The following is a 19,239-nucleotide window of genomic DNA, read 5'->3' on the forward strand; positions in this document are numbered from 1 at the left end:
TTCCTGAAAGAAAAGAAAAATTCTAATAGTTCCTTCTTCTAACACAGTCCTGATGTTTCTCTATAATTATGTTGGATTCCAATTCTTAACTACTGATATTTTTAAACCATCCTTCAGTGTTTGGGAGAATTTTTCCTTTATAATTAATGGCAGGAAGCCTCTCGGCCACACTGTCAATACTTTTTATGCCTGACTATGCACATTAGACCCTTCTGTGACCATCACTGACCTGCTGGCTTGAGCACTGTGGTCAGATCAGACCACCAAAGTATATTACTGAGTCCTCAGGCATCAGACTGCTTTCAGTCTTGCCTTACATACTAATATGTCAGTCACTAATCACAATCACAAGTCAAAGTAGTTTTCTTTCTCATGAGGTCCTAACTATAGCCACAGATGAGAAGTCTGGCCTGAAGAATGAGTCTGATTCCCATTTATTGCTAACTTGATTTTTTGGGGGGATTTGTTTTTATAAATCCTCTTATTTCTCACTCATTTCAGTCTTCTTCATTTTCAGAATTGGAAATATAACAAAGATAAACATTCCATCTCCCCAAATAATTGGCCATTATTTTTACTAAGCATTTGGCAGCTCTTCAAAATTAACCATGTTCAGAAGATGTATTATTAATTCTCTCTCCATCTTTTAGTCTATTTTTATTTCTGAACAAAGAAATGATGGTTGGGGGGGGGGGAAGAATCTTTCTTTCCTGTCTCTTTATTCATATTCTATATCTATTTGATTTCACTTTGCTTTACATATACATCCTTTTACCATATCTCTCTCTACTTTATTATCCAGACCCACTAATGGGTTTTATCTCAGCAAAGGCTTTAATTTCTGAGAATATTTCTACTAACTATACATACTTTTCCATATCATATTATATCATATTTGTCTTTCCCTCATTTTAGTCCCTTCAATGCCTGCTTTTCCTCATGGCTCTAGAAAACAAATTTATTCTATTTTTGTAAAAATTTCTTACAATTCTTACTTTCTCTTTTTGTAATTAAAGTCAAAATGCACATGGGTTACACGAGAAAGATGGTCTGGATTCCAATGCAGGCCATAGGTTTATTCAATTACTTCCTGTATTGTGTTCTGTAGAGATCTAGGATGACTTGATTGGCTGAGTCTAACACACCAAGAACTTTTCTAATCTCAGTGTCCTACTTAACTGATGAGATGGTTAAGGAACCTGCTCTAGACAAACCTTGGGTAAGCACAGAGCACAGAGAGGACTCTACACCAGTCTCCTACCACTCTTAGTTTCCCACATCCCACAAGTTGTCAATTCATGTCAGCAACTGTCAACTGGCAGTGTCTGTTCTGTTCTGCAGACTCTGGTGAGTCTCTCAGGAGTTTCTCAAAATTTCTGAATTACTAGTAACAAACTGTCCATCTTTATTTGTTATTATGGTCTTATGTCACATTAGTATGATTTGGAGATAGGAAACAAATGGCTACTAAGAAAGTTAGGGTCATTTTAAATATAAATTCTCACCAGTAACCACCTTTTCTAACTATCACTATAAGCAATTTATAAAGTTCAAGGCTGGGTTTTAGATGATAAGAATTCACAGGTCATTTACATTTTGTCAGTATCATACCTGTCAACAGCTTGAAGATCATTGGCTGGATTCCAAGTTGGATCAAATAATATAACAACGTTGGCACCAACAAAATTGAGACCTAGTCCACCAGCCCTGGAAAGAAAACAGCATAAACTGTTGTGAGGGATGGTGTAATCTCAGCACCCAGGAGGCAGAAGCAGGAGTCAAAGTTCCAGGCCAGTTTAGGTTATATAATAAGACCCTGACTCAAACAAAGCAACCATTCACAATACAAAAACCACTGTGCTACAACTCAATGATACCCATTTTCTGCAATCAATATAATACTACATTGCCATCTCTTATATAAAAGTAGGTAATTCAAACAGAAATATGCTTATATATCTATGGCATATTCTTTTTCTACAATTCAAGAAAACCCCTAAACAAATTGACCATTTGGATCCCTATAGATAGGTTGACATGCTAGTTTTTACAATTTTAATATACTCAAATACCATTTCTATAAGATTTTCAAATACAATTAAAAATAATTTTAGTATCTTCTAAAATAAATAGAAGTTATAGAAATATTTGTACAATACACTGGCTCCACGTAAATTTAGAACTTAACCCAGGTCTGATGTGCTTGCATCACACTCACACGAGCACCAGGGATGATGTCTGTGCAATACACTCATAAGAATATCAGGACTGATGAGCTTCTTTTATACTCACACAAGAACCAGGACTAATGTGTGTCCATTACACTCACCTGAGTACATCTTGTGTAACAGTGGTTATGTCCTTTTCATGTTGTAAAATTTTTAGCTCTGCATTCCCCTCTTAACAGGTAATTTACAACAGTGATAAATTTGTATACAATTTAAAAGGAATATGATTTTATATATGTATACATATATACATACATACATATATACCGGAATACTATTCAGTGCTAAAAAAATGAAGTTTAGAGACTTACATGAAAATGCACTTATACTATTTAGGAAGATCACATAATTGCAAAAAGAAAAAAACCCCACGTGTTCTCTCTCATGCATGGAATCCAGCCAGTAATGTATGTAATCAAGTATAAAACATAGAGAAAGGAGAACAAGAAAGGCTAAAGATACGGAGATGAGGAAGAATGAGTGAGGTGATGGGTAGGAGTCATAAGAGATGATGTAAAGACAATTATTCTTCTAGTTCTAAGCCAGTCATGGATATTGGGGTTTTGATGGTGGATAAGTGCATAAAATATGTTCAATAATGAAGTGTAAAAGTTAATGTAAAGCTCCACAGCTTCTGTTCTGAATACCTATTCCAACTGTCTAACAGTTTACTAACTCTTACAGACTTTGGGTCTGGCTAATTTTGATGTGTGACATTAAATAAAAGGAACAGCAAAACTGAATCTAAGGAAAAGGGTTTTTCTTTTGTTTTCCTAACTCTATCTCTTAAGCCTTTTGCTCAGCAGTTTCCCACTGTGTCAGGAATATCATCCTACACTCAAGACTATTCGCACAATGATGCTCAAGACAAAAGACAAAAGTTGGTGGTTATAATCCTCTTCCTTAAAACGTGCGCCAAATGACAAGCAATTCACATTGACTACACATCCTCTTCATAGAAGGAGTCATGCTAGGTATTTTCATATCTTTAATCCTCCAGATACATTTGGGTTTTTTTTGTTGTTGTTGTTGTTTTTTTTGTTTGTTTGTTTTGTTTTTTTTTTTTCAGACACAGGATCTCTCACCATGTAGCTATGCTGTCCTGAAACTCACTATGTAGACCAGATTGGCCTGTGTCTGCCTCCCAAGTGTACATCAATCGGCCTGGCTTTCCTCAAGGTAAGTTTAAACACTTTTCAGGTAGGAACAAAGGGTCTCCTTAAATAGGCTGAGTCTGTATTCAAACTGAAGCATTCTCTTAAATTTTGGTGCTCAAGAGAAATTGAGTTTTATCTTTTTAGAATTACTTTCCAGAGGTGATAGCAAAGAAGATTTCAGAGAGTCTTAAACCAATGGCAGAAAGGTGAGACAGGGAAAGAGTTTTGGAAAAGATAAGAATAAAATCTTAGTATGGAAAAGTCAGAATGAAGATGGGAGAGATTCAGATGCCCAGTAAGTAGAAGTTACAGGAACATCTGTTTAATAACCTCCCAACTGTTCCAGGTAGGCTCTTGATGGAGAAACCAGGCATGGATTCATCTCAGACACCCTAGTGAACTCAAACAAGTCCTGTGCTAATTAGGGGAACAATCTTCTCAGGGACTGAAAGTACAAATGACACCTGGCTGTTTAAAGCAGAGGCAAAGGCTTTTAGAAACAAAGAAAATCTTTAATCTAGATCTCTGATGAGATGATTCTCTGATATAATATAATTTAAAGCCTACTTGTAAGTCACATGGCTAATTATAAGGACTTATATAAAAACAGTGTAATACAATTATTCATTTCAGGCCAAGGACTAGTTTTTGAGACAGAAATCTCATGACCATGCGCACTGTCTGTGTCTAAGAATGCCTTCCACACTCTACTCTTGTACCAAGTGAACATATCAATTTTAACTATATTTAATGTTAGACAAAAATATCTTGAACAAATTGCATTTTATTATTATGTATTTAGTATTATAATAGGTCAAATCCAAAAAACCTAATGGGTAGAAAGGAAATATAAAAATACTAACTTTCCTCAAAGTCATTTATAAACTCAATGATTTTAGTTTAAACAACAACAACAAACTGTAATCCCAGGTGGGAGAGATGATGTAATATAGTACTCATCTATGAAATTCTCAAAAAAAAAATTCCAAGAAAAATGACAGATGAATTTTCTTTAAACATGTTTCAAGAGCATTTACGGAAATCTAAGAGTTAAAGTGCTAATATTCTAGGAAACAAAGATAATTCAGAGAAAAATAAGATTAGAAAGCACAAAAAATTTTGGTTAAAAATGTGATTGTTTCAAATGAAATATTCTATAAGACTGGAAAATGACAGTCTCACAGATTCTAGAGCAAGAAGTACAAAATGTGAAATATCCGACTTAATTAATACATGAGGTTTTACTGCAAAGCTGAGACAGCCAAGAAGACAGCAAGCTCAAGGCCAGCTGAGATGCATGCATTGTCTAAAACAGTGGTTTTCAACCTGTGGCTTGTGACCCCAGAGGACATCGAATATCAGATATCCTGTATATCAAATATTTACATTACAATTAATAATAATAGCAAAATTACAGTTATGAAGTGACAAAAAATAATATTATGGTTGAAGTTCACCACAACCTGAGGACCTGTATCAACAGGTCATCGCATTAGGAAAGTTGAGAACCACTGGTCTAAAACAAAACAGCAGCCAAAGAAAGTGGAAGATAAGGGGAGTAATTCCTCATAAAAAAGATGAAGAGAGAATTATCTGGGTCAAATCCCAAAGTAACCATACAGAAAGTGGAAGGAAAGGAAGTTGTTTAAAATAAATATAAAAAATGGAGCCAGGGCAAAACAAACGACCATCACCCAAGATAAGATTCAAACATCACTGTTAAGTTTCAGCAGATTGCAGAGAAAGAAAAATTCTTATGAGACCCAAAGGGGAGCGAGAATCAGAGTGGTATTTAACAACACTAAGTACTAAACAACAATGCTGTAAGGCCTTCAAAGGCCTGAAGGGAAATTATTTCCAATCTAGACTTCTAGAGTTTGCCAAAGTATGAATTCAAAAGGGCAGGCAGATAAATGACATTTTCTGTATTCAGGGGTGCAGACAGTTACTTTCTGCACACTTCGCCTTACAAAGTTACTTGATAAAACTTTCCAAAACCACAATGGAGTAAATTAAGAATGAAGATGACATGGCAAAGGATCCACTGCAATAAGATGGTAAAGAAGGCTGAAAACAACAGTTTTACCAGGCCTGGAGAATAATTAGCTCAGTCAGAAATGATGAGATCAAAGGCTGTTGAGTGGTCTCAGCAGAAGAGAAAATGCAAAGGGGAAAAATTGATAGAGGGAAAAATGGGGCCAAAAGGTCATGACCGAGATATAAACGGAACTCAACTGTGCAAACCTAAGACAATGGACCAAGAATCAGAACACAGCTGTTTGGCTGTGGTCTGACTATATCCCTTGAACTAGCTGAAAGGTAACAAACAGAGAATTTAGCTTAGCTCTATTTAATCCAACATTAAAGAATGTTCAGAAAAAAAATCACAATGCAAGTGCAGGATTTTGTTTTCCAAGTTTTTAGAGCAACCTAGTTACTACTAATCTAATTAAAATTGCAGAACTTAAAAACAGTAATACCCCCAACAAAGTAAAAGACAGTAGTTAACAGATACAGACAGGAGACAAAGGTCAAAGACACGGTAGATGTGGCTCTTTACGTAACAGCTCATACCAAGGATTACTTCGTGAATTCAGTAACACAGAAAACGTTCCTTTTGTCTTGGTTAAGACAGTTAACATAAGGCATAGGGAAACCACGTAAGTGGAGAACCACTGGTCTCTGAAGCATTTCCACCAGGAAAACAAAATAAAAAAAACTATAAAACGTATGAAGAAACCATCTACCAAAAGCATGAGTCTGAGTAAACAACCAGATGATTAGTATCCCCAAGTACAAAACTCAATACAGTAAGTTACCTCTAATAAAAAGGCTTTAGGGGATAGGTATGGTAGTGTACGCCTTTAAAAAAAAATTAAGAATAGCAAGATGGCTCAGCAGGTAAAGGCACTTGCTACAATAAGCTGTGGAACCTGAGTCTGATGCCCTAATTCTGCGGTTCTCAACCTCTGGTTTGAGACCACTGGCGGTGTGTGTGTGTGTGTGTGTGTGTGTGTGTGTGTGTGTCAAATGATCCTTTCACAGGGATCACTTAAGACCAGTGGAAAAGACAGATATTTACATTGCAATTCAAAACAGTACCAAAATTACAATTAAGAAGTAGCAACAAAATGATTTTATGGTTGGGGGTCACTACAACATGAGAAACTGTATTAAAGGGTTACAGCATTAGGAAGGTTGAGAACCACTGCCCCAATCTCACATAAAAGTAGGAGAGGACTGACTCTACAAAGGTGTTCCTTTACCTCAACACATGTACCATGGCATAAGCCTTCCCCAACAACAATAAACACACACATATATACATATATACATAATTTAACAATTTTTAAAAATGTGACTAAAATTATGAAAGAGGTAAAAGCCTAGAAATTACAGAAAACAATATGCAAATAAAATGATAAGGTGGGTTCATAAAGCTCTAATAGGGTTTTTAAAAAAGAAAGATTTTCTTTCAACACTAGGAATGTGTTGGGCGTGTAGGACTTCTTCAGACACAGTGAGATCAGAGCTGCTGGCTGTTTTCAGCTGGGCCTGAGGTGATCATGGAGGGCTCTGTAGTGCTGGGACCTCCATCCATGTGTTTACATATGACTCAAGTTAAGAATGCTACAGAGCTTAACCAAAGACCACCATGTGTAGTCATACTTTGTACATAAGGACTCGGGTGAGGACATGCTGGACGTCATCCACAGCAATGAGAGTCCAACGCTTCAGCTGCAGGGACTCAATACAACAGCCTGTGGCAGTTACACCAGGGCAGCCTCACTCCTCATCCCTGCACTCAGTCAGAGTTCTACTTTTACACTTTGTAGTTTATTTCTAAAGTCCTCTTGTTCTCTTTTTGAAAACAGTGATAGCAAATCTATAAAATTCTCACATACAATGCCAAAAATAAAGTATTTATTATGACCCAAATATCTTCCTTAGGTGTTTCTATTGTTTCTGAAATCTGTCTCGAAAGAGTGTAATTTTTTTTAAAGCCATTCTAATTAGAGATTCATTAAATAGGTGCTGGGACAAATTTATTCCTTATAAAATCCAGCAGCAGCTCCAGCTGGGACAAGGCAGAGAAGGCAGCAGTGGTGAGCTCTGAGTAAGAGATCCAATGGCTCTGACGGTGGGACATTCACACTGCCTAGGAATTCCTGGGAGTCAACTTTTCTGCTTTTATTCTTAACTCTTAATCTTGTCTTTACAAAGGGAATTCCAGAATGATAAGGAAATAAAAGATTGCTATTCTGTTTATAACTGCAGTTTTTACTGCTTCTTCATAATCAAATAAAACAAAGCAACATTAGCCTATTCATTGAAAATTAATCCCAAAATAGTTCAGAAAACAACTGGATGAAATCAAGCTATCACGTTTTACTTTATTTTCTTACATTGTGGAGACAAGACAAATGTTCACATCCTGTGAGCTGTTAAACTCCTTGACAATCCTGAGTCTTTCCTCGGACTTTGTGTTTCCATCGAGCCGCCGGTAGTCGAGGCCTGCGGCCACACAGTACTGCTGCAGCACGTCCAGCAGCTGCAGGAGAGAAAGACAGAAAGCAAAGTCTCTGGTCACAGGTTCTGCCCAATCACTGAGACCATGGTTAGTGAGCACTGGCCATTTGGCTCACCGTTTCTTTCTTCTACTTAATAAGCGTTAGATATGGAGTCCTGGGTATCACTCTGTGGGAGACTGATTCCCTATGTGCCAGATCTAGGCTCTATTTCCAGTATCAAAAAATAAATACTTTTCCTTCTTTTTAACCCATGTATTTCTTCCTGTTATTCTAAAACAGGGAATGTTTTCTTTTTAGCAAGTGTTTAAAAACAACAACAACAAACTGAAGCCAAATTAAAAAAAATTATTAGTCAAAAAATTTATTTAAACCATTTAATTTATGTCATTTTCTAAACTCTAAAAATCCTAGATATCTCAAAAGAACTTAAGCAGAAAATACAGCTTTACCTCTGAGTTTCAAAGGATGGTGGCACCCCTGTCTAATTTCATACATAACTAAATGTGTGGAAAGGTCTGAGTTGCTTCCCTCACTACAATATACTGTGTGGATGAGGAGAACAAGACAGTAAATCTGCTACTTCCTTATGCTTAGTGCCTAGAAACCTAGGCCAGCCAAGCAAGAACACTGTGGATGGAACTCACCTTGGTGGAAAAGGAGAAGAGAAGAACCTTATCTCTGTGTTTCCTAAAATGATTCAAAAGCTGCTGGAGGACCTGGGAAGGAACACAGGGCATCACTGGGCCAGTGCCAACTACAAAATTACACATACAAAAAACACTGGAAATGTCTTGAAAGTGTTCTACATAACACTGACTGCAGTGGTCTCTGTTAACTCCATTTATATATTCAAAATTAACAAGTCCACTATTTATCACACCACATAGTACTCATTATACTGCTGTCATCTCGACTTTTGCAATACTGGGTACTAATCCATAGCCTTGTGCACGCCAGACAAACACTCTACTTCTGAGCTATCTATCCCCATATTGCTTCCTATTAACATTTATATAAAGCTAATAGCATTAAAATTATGATTATCATTATTATTTATGAGGTATACAACTAGTTAAGAACACTGGCCTGTTATTGTTAACAGGAATCCAGCTTGTGTTAGAGTTCACTAATCTTGTTTATAGTTCCAAACTCTGATGAATGTATCATGTTTTCACATTATAACATCATAAAAAATAGTGTTACTGGTTAAAAGTCCCTTTCTTCTCCCAGAACCCCTGATCTGTCTCTGTAGTTTTTCCTTTTCCAGAGGGCCACACAGATGGAATCACACAGCAACACAGCATGTGTCTTTTCTAGGCTAGCTTCTTTAATTTAGCAATGTACACCAGAGTTCTCCAAGTGTTCTACTATTTTTTGTTTTTTTGAAAGAAGGTCTCACTGTGTAGCTGTGACTTGCCTGTAACTTGCTATGTAGACCATGCTGCTTTTTAAATGAATGAGAATCACCTGCCTCTGCCTCCAAAGTGAAGGGATTAAAAGTAATGCACCATCATGTCTCACTCAATTTTTATTATTAAAAGCTATTCCATTTTTGTACCAGAGTTTATTGGTTTGCCTTTTGAAGGACATCTTGTTTCCAAGCTTTACAAATTATGAATAAATCTATGTGGTGCTCTTATGTGGGCATAAGTTTAGTAAAATTCACTAAATTTATCTCTTAGATAAATAAAAAAGAATGTGACTAATGGATAACATGGCAAGAACATTTTCATATTTTAAATATGAAACACATTTTATAAACGATGTAACTGACATTACTGAAAGTGAACGCTTTAACAGAAGTCACCACACTATTCTTCAGAGGGACTGACTCACTCTGCAGCTTCACCTGTGCTGAAAGGTCAGCAGCATCTGGTGCTGCCAGCGGTCTGGACTTCGCTCCCTTAGCAGGCTTGCAGTGTTTCCTATTTCATTCTTGCAGGTGTTTAACAGTGGGCAGCATCTTCCCTTGCACTTACTTGCCATCTGCACTTCATTTTGTAGTAAGTTATCTGTTCAGATCCTTTCTCCATTTTTAAGCTAGATTATTTCCTTTCTATTACTGAGTTTTAAGAATACTCTGTATACTTCGAATACCAATTCTTCATTAATTTTGAGAAGATATTCTGGTCTGTGCTTTATTCCCTTGGAAGATGATAATGTATTAAGTCAGAAATAGGTTGAATAGAAATCTACTCCTGTCATTGACTATGGCTTCAGATCTGTTGTAATTTGGAGTATTTAAAAGTGAAAGCAAAAATAAATAATAAGAGAATGTTTTTTTCTGATTGCAGGTCTTCATTAGGCCAATTTAAAGGAAAAAACTCACTAAATGAATAATCATAAATTAAAGAGCTCTTACCAAAAATTCAAAACTGACAATATATCAATGTATGTTAAAGCTTTAATAATACAGATTCTTACTTGTCCTCCATAGCATATGTCAATCTATCTATGAATTTAAGAGTATTCACAGCAAAGAACTTTTGAAAATAAGTTTCTCAAATTAGTCAGTCTTAGAAAGATGAATGTGGTACACCTTTTTGTCCCATAGCACTGATCTGGGTTCCCTAGTTCTTTCTTGCTCTCTTAGTAAGTGGATTTGTGATATATCACCTAATGGATAAAAAAATTCTCAGTCAAATAGTTGCACCTTGTGATTATTCCACTGACAGGTAACTGAGGTAAGTTTGCAACTGACATCGAGCCAGGTAATTGCTGTAGCTCTAAGGCTGTGACAGCTAAACAGCTATTATGTGCCCAGAGCCTCTGCAGTTGCAGGCACACTACAGGATAAGCAGAACCAGATCTTCACATGTTGGAATCACAAATCAAGAACTTGAAGATCCTAACCTCATAGGCAGTAAGTCTATAATAAGCCTATACACCCATAGTGTATTTATATACACTAAATCAGTATATACCACAGATAATGACGTTAATTAAATGTTATAAAAATAGTCCTTCAATACATATCCCCAGCTATTACTGTCAAGATCCGTTTGACTGTCAATCAAGTTAGATCCGTTTGATTGTCAATCAAGTTAGAAATTGCGAATCAGTTGTTCTCCATAGAAACCAAGATGTCTACCCAGCTTCCAACAATCAAAATCAGAATAAAAATGAAGTCTAATCATTATCTTAACTATACAGTATAATTTCTAAAAATAGAACTCTAAATGAATCTGGATTTTTTTATGTTGAAATTTTATAAAAAGCAGATTATTATATTTTAATTACTTGGAATAAATCATGATATTCTCATGAATACAAATGAATTGATTTTTACAAATAATTTTTAATGCAATCCTCTTTACTACTTCTACCTATTTTGTTTCACTAAATTTCTAGGTTTTAAGCAACTAAACCACATTAAGCTTATCTAGATTAACTGCTAAAAGTATTTCTAGATGAAACACTAATTAACTAATTTGAATTACTTCCTTTTTATTCCCTTTACCAAAAAATAAAACATTTTACCAAGGGTGGAAACTCTGAACCCATAAATAAGGATCCTTGATAGCTATTGAGGAATTAAACAAACTTCTTATAGGAAGCCAGAGGCTATCAGCAGTTCACAACACTGTGACAGATACTGTCCAGAGACCTAGGTCAGGGCTACAGAAGCCGGGTTTGCTTTCCACTCCCCTCCTTTACTAACGCAGTACCAAGGACAACATGGTCACAGGTCAGTTCCCCTGTGTAGAACAAATGTCATTACCTTGCAATTTTACTATTTAGGTCAGCAAACAAAAATTTGAGGCAGAAGACTCAATCTAGATATAGAGCCTTGCTCTGTACACATGTGAGAACAGCATATATTTCAAATGTTCTTATGCCCAATTGATTAGTAAGGAAAAGCTTGGCGCATGTTTGATGCCACTGCCACTGAGAACCCATTGTGTGCTCTGACCTATATGTAGAGCTCACGAACTCCATCTCTTCTCACTGTTTGGGTGGCTGTCCTGATTAGCTAGTGTGCTTGCTGTGTCCCTGCATAAATCTTATCTTTTGTATAACATCCCTCTCTATATGCACACTGAAGGAAGACTACATACCTTCATCTTTCCACTATATTTAGGGTCAGAAAGTGTTTCAAAGGCTGCATCTTTGCTTTTCTGCACAAAATCTGGGAATCTGGAAAATACCTGATTACATATCCTCTTCGTAAGTGTTTCCTTAAGAGAAGAAAGAAAAAATTTCAATACGTATTTAAACCTGAACAAAAAAAAACTTTATAAAAAATTTCTATTTCTAAGACACAGAAATGTAATCTACCTTCTTTAAGTGAAATTAACAGTTCAGAAAATCCTAAAGCTGTATGTTGAACATGTATGATTTCAATGAATTCTTGATACTATGGATACATATACTATATCATTACTTCCTCAAGATTTCCAAAACAAAGAAATAAACATTCCCCAAAGAATAAATAATACTATACAAGACTACTGTACCAGACTCTTAGTAGATTTCAAAATTAATTTAAGAACATCAGCTACATCACAAGAAAATATTGTTAAATAAAGCTAAGACCTTATTACTGATGTCATGCTCTAGAGTAAGATACAACTGCAGTTACCAGAACAAATGCTTCTATTTAAGACTTAACTTGGAGGGACTGATTTTGACAGTTTAGAAAACAGATTAAACAAATATAATTAAACACAGTATTAGCAGAATGGAACTGATTTATCAAGTAATTACACCAAAACATATAAGAACAAAACATAATCACTGTTAAATCATAAAACAGCTATTACTTTAAACTTAAGCTTTTTCTGCCTGATTAAAAATTTAAGTGCACGTTTCTCGATACGTAAGTTTTACTTAAAAAAAATTATTAGTGCTGATGTTGAAATTTGAACTCAGCACCTTGCACATGCACAACATTATGTCATTCAACTACTAAATTTTAAAATAAGCAAGTCAGATTTCTCTTCAACCTTACCTAAAACACACTTAAGAGTATTTAGCTAAGATAGTGAGAAAGAGAACTGGAAAGAAGCTGTGTCTGAAGAAACTAACTGACTGATAAGAGCTGAAATATTGTGGAAAGACTAGAATATTACAGGTTCAGAAGTTAACTATCTTATGTTTGGTGGAGTTTAGCCCCACATCCCTAACAGCTATTTCGTGCCCACCTCTGTGTCAGAACTAACATCCTGTATCTAACAGAATAATCCTTTGGAATACTAGTGCCTACCAATCCAAAAGCTAAGAATGTTATCAGACAGCATCCTGGACCTACAGAGAAGCTTCCCAATCTTGTTGTACCCATCTCTCTGATGTACCCACCAATATTTTTATAAAATGTCTCTATTTCTGACTTCCTTCAGTAAACTAAAAAACTTTATAAAACTACTTCCATGTTAAAATAGGGATTTGGTGTAATCTAAATCTCTGTTTGCAGGTTCTGGTCACTAAAATGGCTCCAGAATAAAGTATCTCTTACTCTCTTTTAGATGAGAACTATGATTTTTGTGTCAACAATACTGTACAGTATCTGTTTTATATCAATAGTATCACAAAGACATGTAAAGTCAAACCTGATGTTTGGAGGTGCTAGCAGCCTGCAGCAGTGCAACATGGTTAGCTACTTTCTGAAGCACAGTCAGGTAACTAAGGCACAAGGTTTTCACTGTGTCACCCTGTGAGTTGGTCTGTAACAGAACAGTTAGAAAACACAAACAAGAAAAGCATTAATAACACAGCTAATGGCTGGAGAGATGGCTCAGAGGTTAAGAGTACTAACTGCTCTTCCAGAGGTCCTGAGTTCAATTCCTAGCAACCACATGGTGGCTCACAACTATCTGTAATGGGATCTGATGCACTCTTCTGGTGTGTGTTTGAAGACAGCTGCAGTATACTCATCTAAATAAAAATAAATTAATGAAAAAATAACACAGCTATATGACCAATTATAAAATACATCACTTAGTACTTATTGTCTACTTATCTAAGACAGTAAAGGCCAAGTACTTAGAAGGATATCCATGAATTGCTGACCTAGAATCACTCTTGGTGATGTAGTGACCATAATGTAGTGATGTTTATTTAATAAAAGGACAGTGTCCATTCTGGATGGGACAGTGACAGAAACGCTGCCATTAAGGGGGTACTAGGACCAACACTAGGAGAGTCACAGTGCTCTAAAGAACATTTTACTCTCTACTTATGCTATTACAGCCTGGAAGAAATGAACATATCCTAGAGACACTTGTCTCTCAATCTATCAGACTACTAAAACAATGGAGCATTAAGAAAACTGAAATTTCCCCAGGAATCTCACACTGAGAGGAGGAAAAGGCTCCAGCCAGAAAGGAAACTTAACTCTCAGAAGAGATGTTCCACATAGTTCTAACAACTTGACAAACCACCTCACAGGCTGAAGCCAAGGCACTGATGAGTCAGTGGTGGGCGGGGCCTCACTTTGACTGACACTGCTTACACATAATAAAAAATAAGTAATCCAATTACTTATTACTAGGTAACATTGTAAAACATTACTGATAAGTTGTGTTTACATATGTGTATGTGTGTGATGCAGGCATGCATGCACCATGGCATGCATCTGAAGGCCAGAGGATAACTTTAAAAAAAAAAAAAAAAGATTTATTTATTTATTTTATGTATGTGAGTACACTGTCACTGTCTTCAGGTACACCAGAAGAGAACATCAGATCCCATTACAGATGGTTATGAGCTACCATGTGGCTCAGGAATTGAAACTCAAGACCTCTAGAAGAGCAGTCAGTGCTCTTAAATGCTGAGCCACCTCCCCAGCCCAGAGGGTAAGAGCCAGTTTTAAGAGCCAGTTTCTGCCTTCCACCTGTTTTGAAGCAGGTTCTCTTACTGGACCACAAGCTCCCAGCATTCTCTGTCTGCATCCAGATCTCGTGAGGGAGTGGTGGGATCACAGAACCTGTTAATGCAACCTGAGTGGATTCTGGAGATCAGAACTAAGCTGTCAGGCTTGGCCTCTTGATAAATTTTTAAAAATATAACTTCTAAAGTTAAAGAAATGAAGAAAAGTTGTGTCACTGACTCAAGAGCAAACAGTAGAGATGACTGGAAACGCTTGCCTTGTAACAGCACTTTCTGCGCTTCTGGCCACTGCCACAGGTACAAGGCTGAGAGGATGTGAGGATTAGAGCCACATCTTCTGTTTCTAGCACTGTTTGGTAGACAGCTTTCTGGAAGTCCGTCAAAGAACAATATACCATCTGTACACAAAGGAGAGGATAACTATTAGGATTCCTATAGTGGTGAGAAAAATCATCACAAAGGCCACTGGATTTGAGGGCCAGTGCCATCACCCACACTAATTACCTCTGTCTATGTCCTTATAACAATTACTCCACTTCCTCACCCCACTTTCTGTGGGGAAACATGTTTATAATAATTTTTCTGTACTTACTGTGCAGACTATCACCTCACCTTTAAATAAACATCATTTGTTCTTGTTTTCACTTAAAAGAAAAAAATTACATAAAAAAATAAATAATGTGGCTACCTTATACATTCTCAGTATATCATGGGTCTCCTTAGACATCTCTACCAGTTTATCATGGAAACAAATCACGATAAGGTAAAACAAAAGATTTAGAACATTAGTATAAATTATAAATGCTATGAAATACTGAAAAACTGACAAAAATGCCAAAAACTTCATTTTACTTTAGTTACTTGTTTTGAGCATCTTGCTATACATTCCTAAAATTAGTGAGGAAAATAATTAAATACATGCAAAAGCAAACATAACTTGCTACTGAATGTCCAAATCCAAGGACAAAATATTATAACAAAACAATGCTGCCAAGTTATAAGGAACACAATTCCCTTTTACTTCTGGCAGCACTAAAAATTAAGAAAATTTTCCTCAACATGTATGTAACCAGTGTCAAAATTAAATATATCTAAAACAGACCATAAAAATGTAAACAATAGGAACAGTTTTTCCTTATTTTTAAGTATTTTTAAGCACTTATATAACTATAATGGGAGAATATTACAAAAAAGTATGCATTCGGTGAAAACAGGAATATCTTTAAAAACAATGCTACAACTTTAAAAACATGTCTATAGAATATAATTACTCCTTGATGCTCAATCTTGGATATAAAAGTATGTAAGAATAGCAGAACATAGGAGATGACAGTCAGTGACTAAAATATACAGTGTATTTATGTTAGTATTCAACACTAACAGTTATGAAGTGTTCCTTAGGTGCCATGCATTTCAGAACAACAACCATGTGAAGCCCGCCTGACACAAACAACACTGGTCTCAGTGGGCTGCTCAACTGAGGAAGCCTTTAACTGGGAGAGCCAGAGCCCAAGTTCTAAATCTTTAGGCAAAGTTCTCTCTTGATGTATTTGTTTGTATTATTCCTACTTAACAAATTGCATATGTGTTCGCGCACACACACCTCTGCATGCAACATTTTAAAAAGCTGAGGTTCACAAAGTACTCCAATATAATATTTGCTTTACATAAATATCACAAGTCACATATCAATTTTCTCAACCTCCACACTAGTACCAGCCTTTATTTTCAAATCTATTTTTACAAGGTATTCTAAGCTTAGAGTACATTTGATACCATTACCACAGTATGAGTTAGATTTAGCTCATAATAATTTACAGAATATTTATTCTACTGCTAGAACTATTAAGAATGACATGTTAAACAATCAAGGAAATGTAAAAAAAAAACCTAGACAATTCCAATTTTCTTAAAATAGTAACTATTATTTTCTTACTAGTTAAAAATTAGGTCAGTAGCATAACTACAAACAGCATTTCATATAAAGCCAACACAGATGAAAAAGCTCTTAAGCACTTTAGTCCTGTAACTAGAATTAAGATGCCAGAGCACACCGAACAGTACTGTGTGTATGAAGGAAAAACTCATTACAAAGGGAAGCTCTCCCTACCTTCTTAAGGAAGAAATGAATCAAAAGCCTTGATAGGACATGAGGATTTCGTATGGTTTTTTTTTTTTTTTTTTTTTTTTTTTTTGCTTTGTTTTGTTTTCTGAGAAAGGGTTTCACTGTGTAGATCTGGCTGGCCTGGAACTCACTATATAGAGCAGGTTGGCCTGAACTCAGAGATCCACCTGCCTCTCTGCCTTTTGGTGCCGAGATTAAAAGTGTAAGCCACTACACCTACCTTAAGATGTGTGTTAGATGCATGCTGTCATGGCTTAGTTCCCAAAGGCTGCCGAGAGGTCCACAAGCCAAAATTCACCTCAATGTCCTTTGGCACCACTGGGAGATGGTAGAGCCTTTACAAGGAACCAAGGTTAGTGAGACTGTGTCCCTGAAGGGAACACTGGGTTCCTGGCCCCTTCCTGTCTCTTTTTTTCCCCCAACATTGTGAGGTAAAAGCTGAAATCTCACATATAAAAAACTAATTTTACAAAAGTAACCCTAAAAAGAGATGCAATGCTTTTTAGGAAAACAGAAAAAAACAGTGACAAGAAATTAATAATATACAGAAATGCAGTTCTCACCCGGTCCTCTTTCTTAGGCAGCTGACCCTTGATAAGAGTCTTGGTACGCCTGAGAAACCAGCCAGACATCTTTTTTGCAAGCCTGTGCATGGCTTTTCGGCCAGTAGCAAGTTCTCTTTTTGTTGCTGTGTGTCTCTGGCCATGTTCCACTGGGTCAGAAAATTGTTTCTTGAAGTGAATTCTGCTACCTAAAAGTCCTGGCACAGCCCTTCACAAAGGCAGTAAGAAAAAAATTTAACAGAGTTACTAATTTATCTAAAAAGAAAAGCATTCAATTCTATTGCTTGTAAGGGATATATTCAGTGGTTACTTCATAACAACAAAAACAAGATCCAGGCAAACAGCATTCCTTCTTTATGACTGTTTATAACTGAAGATGATAGACTAGTAAGTAATTCAGCATTTATTTACTCTGAGGATCAACAATAACACACTAAGACTTTTCACTTTTCCAACACTGAAACCTGCCTGGGAATAGGTATTTCTGTAAACAGTTAAGTGACCACCTTCCTAGGGGAGGGAGCTGTGATTTAAAGAACCAGCTATCAGAAAACAGGGGCAGCATTCAGCTAACAAATACTATCCCGGAAATGTCCACGCATTTCACTCACCAGTCCATGACACACCAAAGCTCCTTCATGTTGTTCTGAAGGATAGTACCAGTGAGGCCAATCCGGACCTTACACTTCACAGCCTTCATAACTTCTGTAACTCGAGCTTTTGGATTCTTGATTCTATGAGCTTCATCTACAATAATAGCTGACCATTCCAAACTGTAAGAGAAGCGGATGGGTAGAAGAAAGAAACAGAAAATTCCCTTACCTTAGACATTTATACAACAGGTTTTTTTTATAATCCCTAATACCTTCATCCTTTGATGATCCTACTGAGATGATCCTCATCTGCCTAAGTGACCCTAGCTCATAGAACACCCCAGTCTGGAGTTGGCCAATTAGGTGAGATTAGCTAGCCAGGGAGCTCCAGAGATCTATTTGTCTTAACCTACACATATGTGCCACGATTTTCAGTGGGTTCTAGGGAATCAAAGTCAGGTCCTCATGCTTGATAGCAAACAAGCACTTTATTAAGTCACATACCCACATGACAAGGATAATGAAGTATAAAGAACATTAACTTAGATATATAACAAAATTAAAATATGGGCTCAAGCTGTCATGCTATGTGAAACTTACTGAAGTGATTCACTAGTGTACTTAGACAATGTGTATATTCATGTGCGTACAATGCGTGAACACACATACACAAACATGCATGAATGCACACACATGCTTACACAAAATGATCTGTGGGCTCTAAGTGTTAAGTGGATAAATACTCATATACTTTTGTCCAACTTTTCTACAGATTCCTTAATTTAAAGGTACAAAAAGACAGAACCTCTCAAGAACACAGAAAGGAAGAAATAGAAAGAGGACAGACAAGATGGCTTTGAGAAACAGAAAACGGTCTGTAGGCAGCAGCAGAGCAAGTCAAGGACCACTGATGCATATGTGTAGTTCTTAAAAGAACTAGGGTGGAGATACTAGATGACTCAGGAAACTGGAGTCACATAAATACCCAACTGTTTGCTCAAGAGGTTTAAAAATAACAATTCTCACTCTACAATACAAACAAGAAAATTATTCTCGTAAGAAAATAAAAGGCAAAGTATGACAAAAATCATAATTTTCCCCGAGAAAAGGTAGATACACAAAAATCTTTAAAAACTGTAGCATAAATATGTTGTCAGAGATGTGGATATAACAGTTGGATATGATGATGCACACTTGTAATCCCAACACTCAG

At 36.3% G+C, this 19,239-nt stretch overlaps 1 protein-coding gene across 4 annotated transcripts in view; it reads right to left on the reverse strand.

Annotated features, from left to right (window-relative positions):
- The window catches only part of Ercc6l2 (ERCC excision repair 6 like 2), a 79,685-nt gene that overhangs the window by 39,887 nt on the left and 20,559 nt on the right, over nt 1-19,239 (reverse strand). For all 4 annotated transcript variants that reach the window (XR_013111991.1, XM_034510561.2, XM_034510562.2 and 1 more), the window contains exons 5-12: nt 18,045-18,206; nt 17,434-17,641; nt 15,003-15,143; nt 13,467-13,580; nt 11,976-12,095; nt 8,562-8,633; nt 7,792-7,937; nt 1,612-1,707 (exon numbers count right to left, since the gene is read on the reverse strand). Coding sequence is in view for 3 of the 4 variants with exons in the window: in XM_034510561.2 (XP_034366452.1) it covers nt 1,612-1,707; nt 7,792-7,937; nt 8,562-8,633; nt 11,976-12,095; nt 13,467-13,580; nt 15,003-15,143; nt 17,434-17,641; nt 18,045-18,206 (1,059 nt within the window). In the remaining variant the exon portion in view is untranslated. The remainder of the gene's footprint in view (nt 1-1,611; nt 1,708-7,791; nt 7,938-8,561; nt 8,634-11,975; nt 12,096-13,466; nt 13,581-15,002; nt 15,144-17,433; nt 17,642-18,044; nt 18,207-19,239) is intronic.

This window comes from Arvicanthis niloticus, chromosome 8 (assembly GCF_011762505.2).
Source record: "Arvicanthis niloticus isolate mArvNil1 chromosome 8, mArvNil1.pat.X, whole genome shotgun sequence".
NCBI lineage: Eukaryota > Metazoa > Chordata > Mammalia > Rodentia > Muridae > Arvicanthis > Arvicanthis niloticus.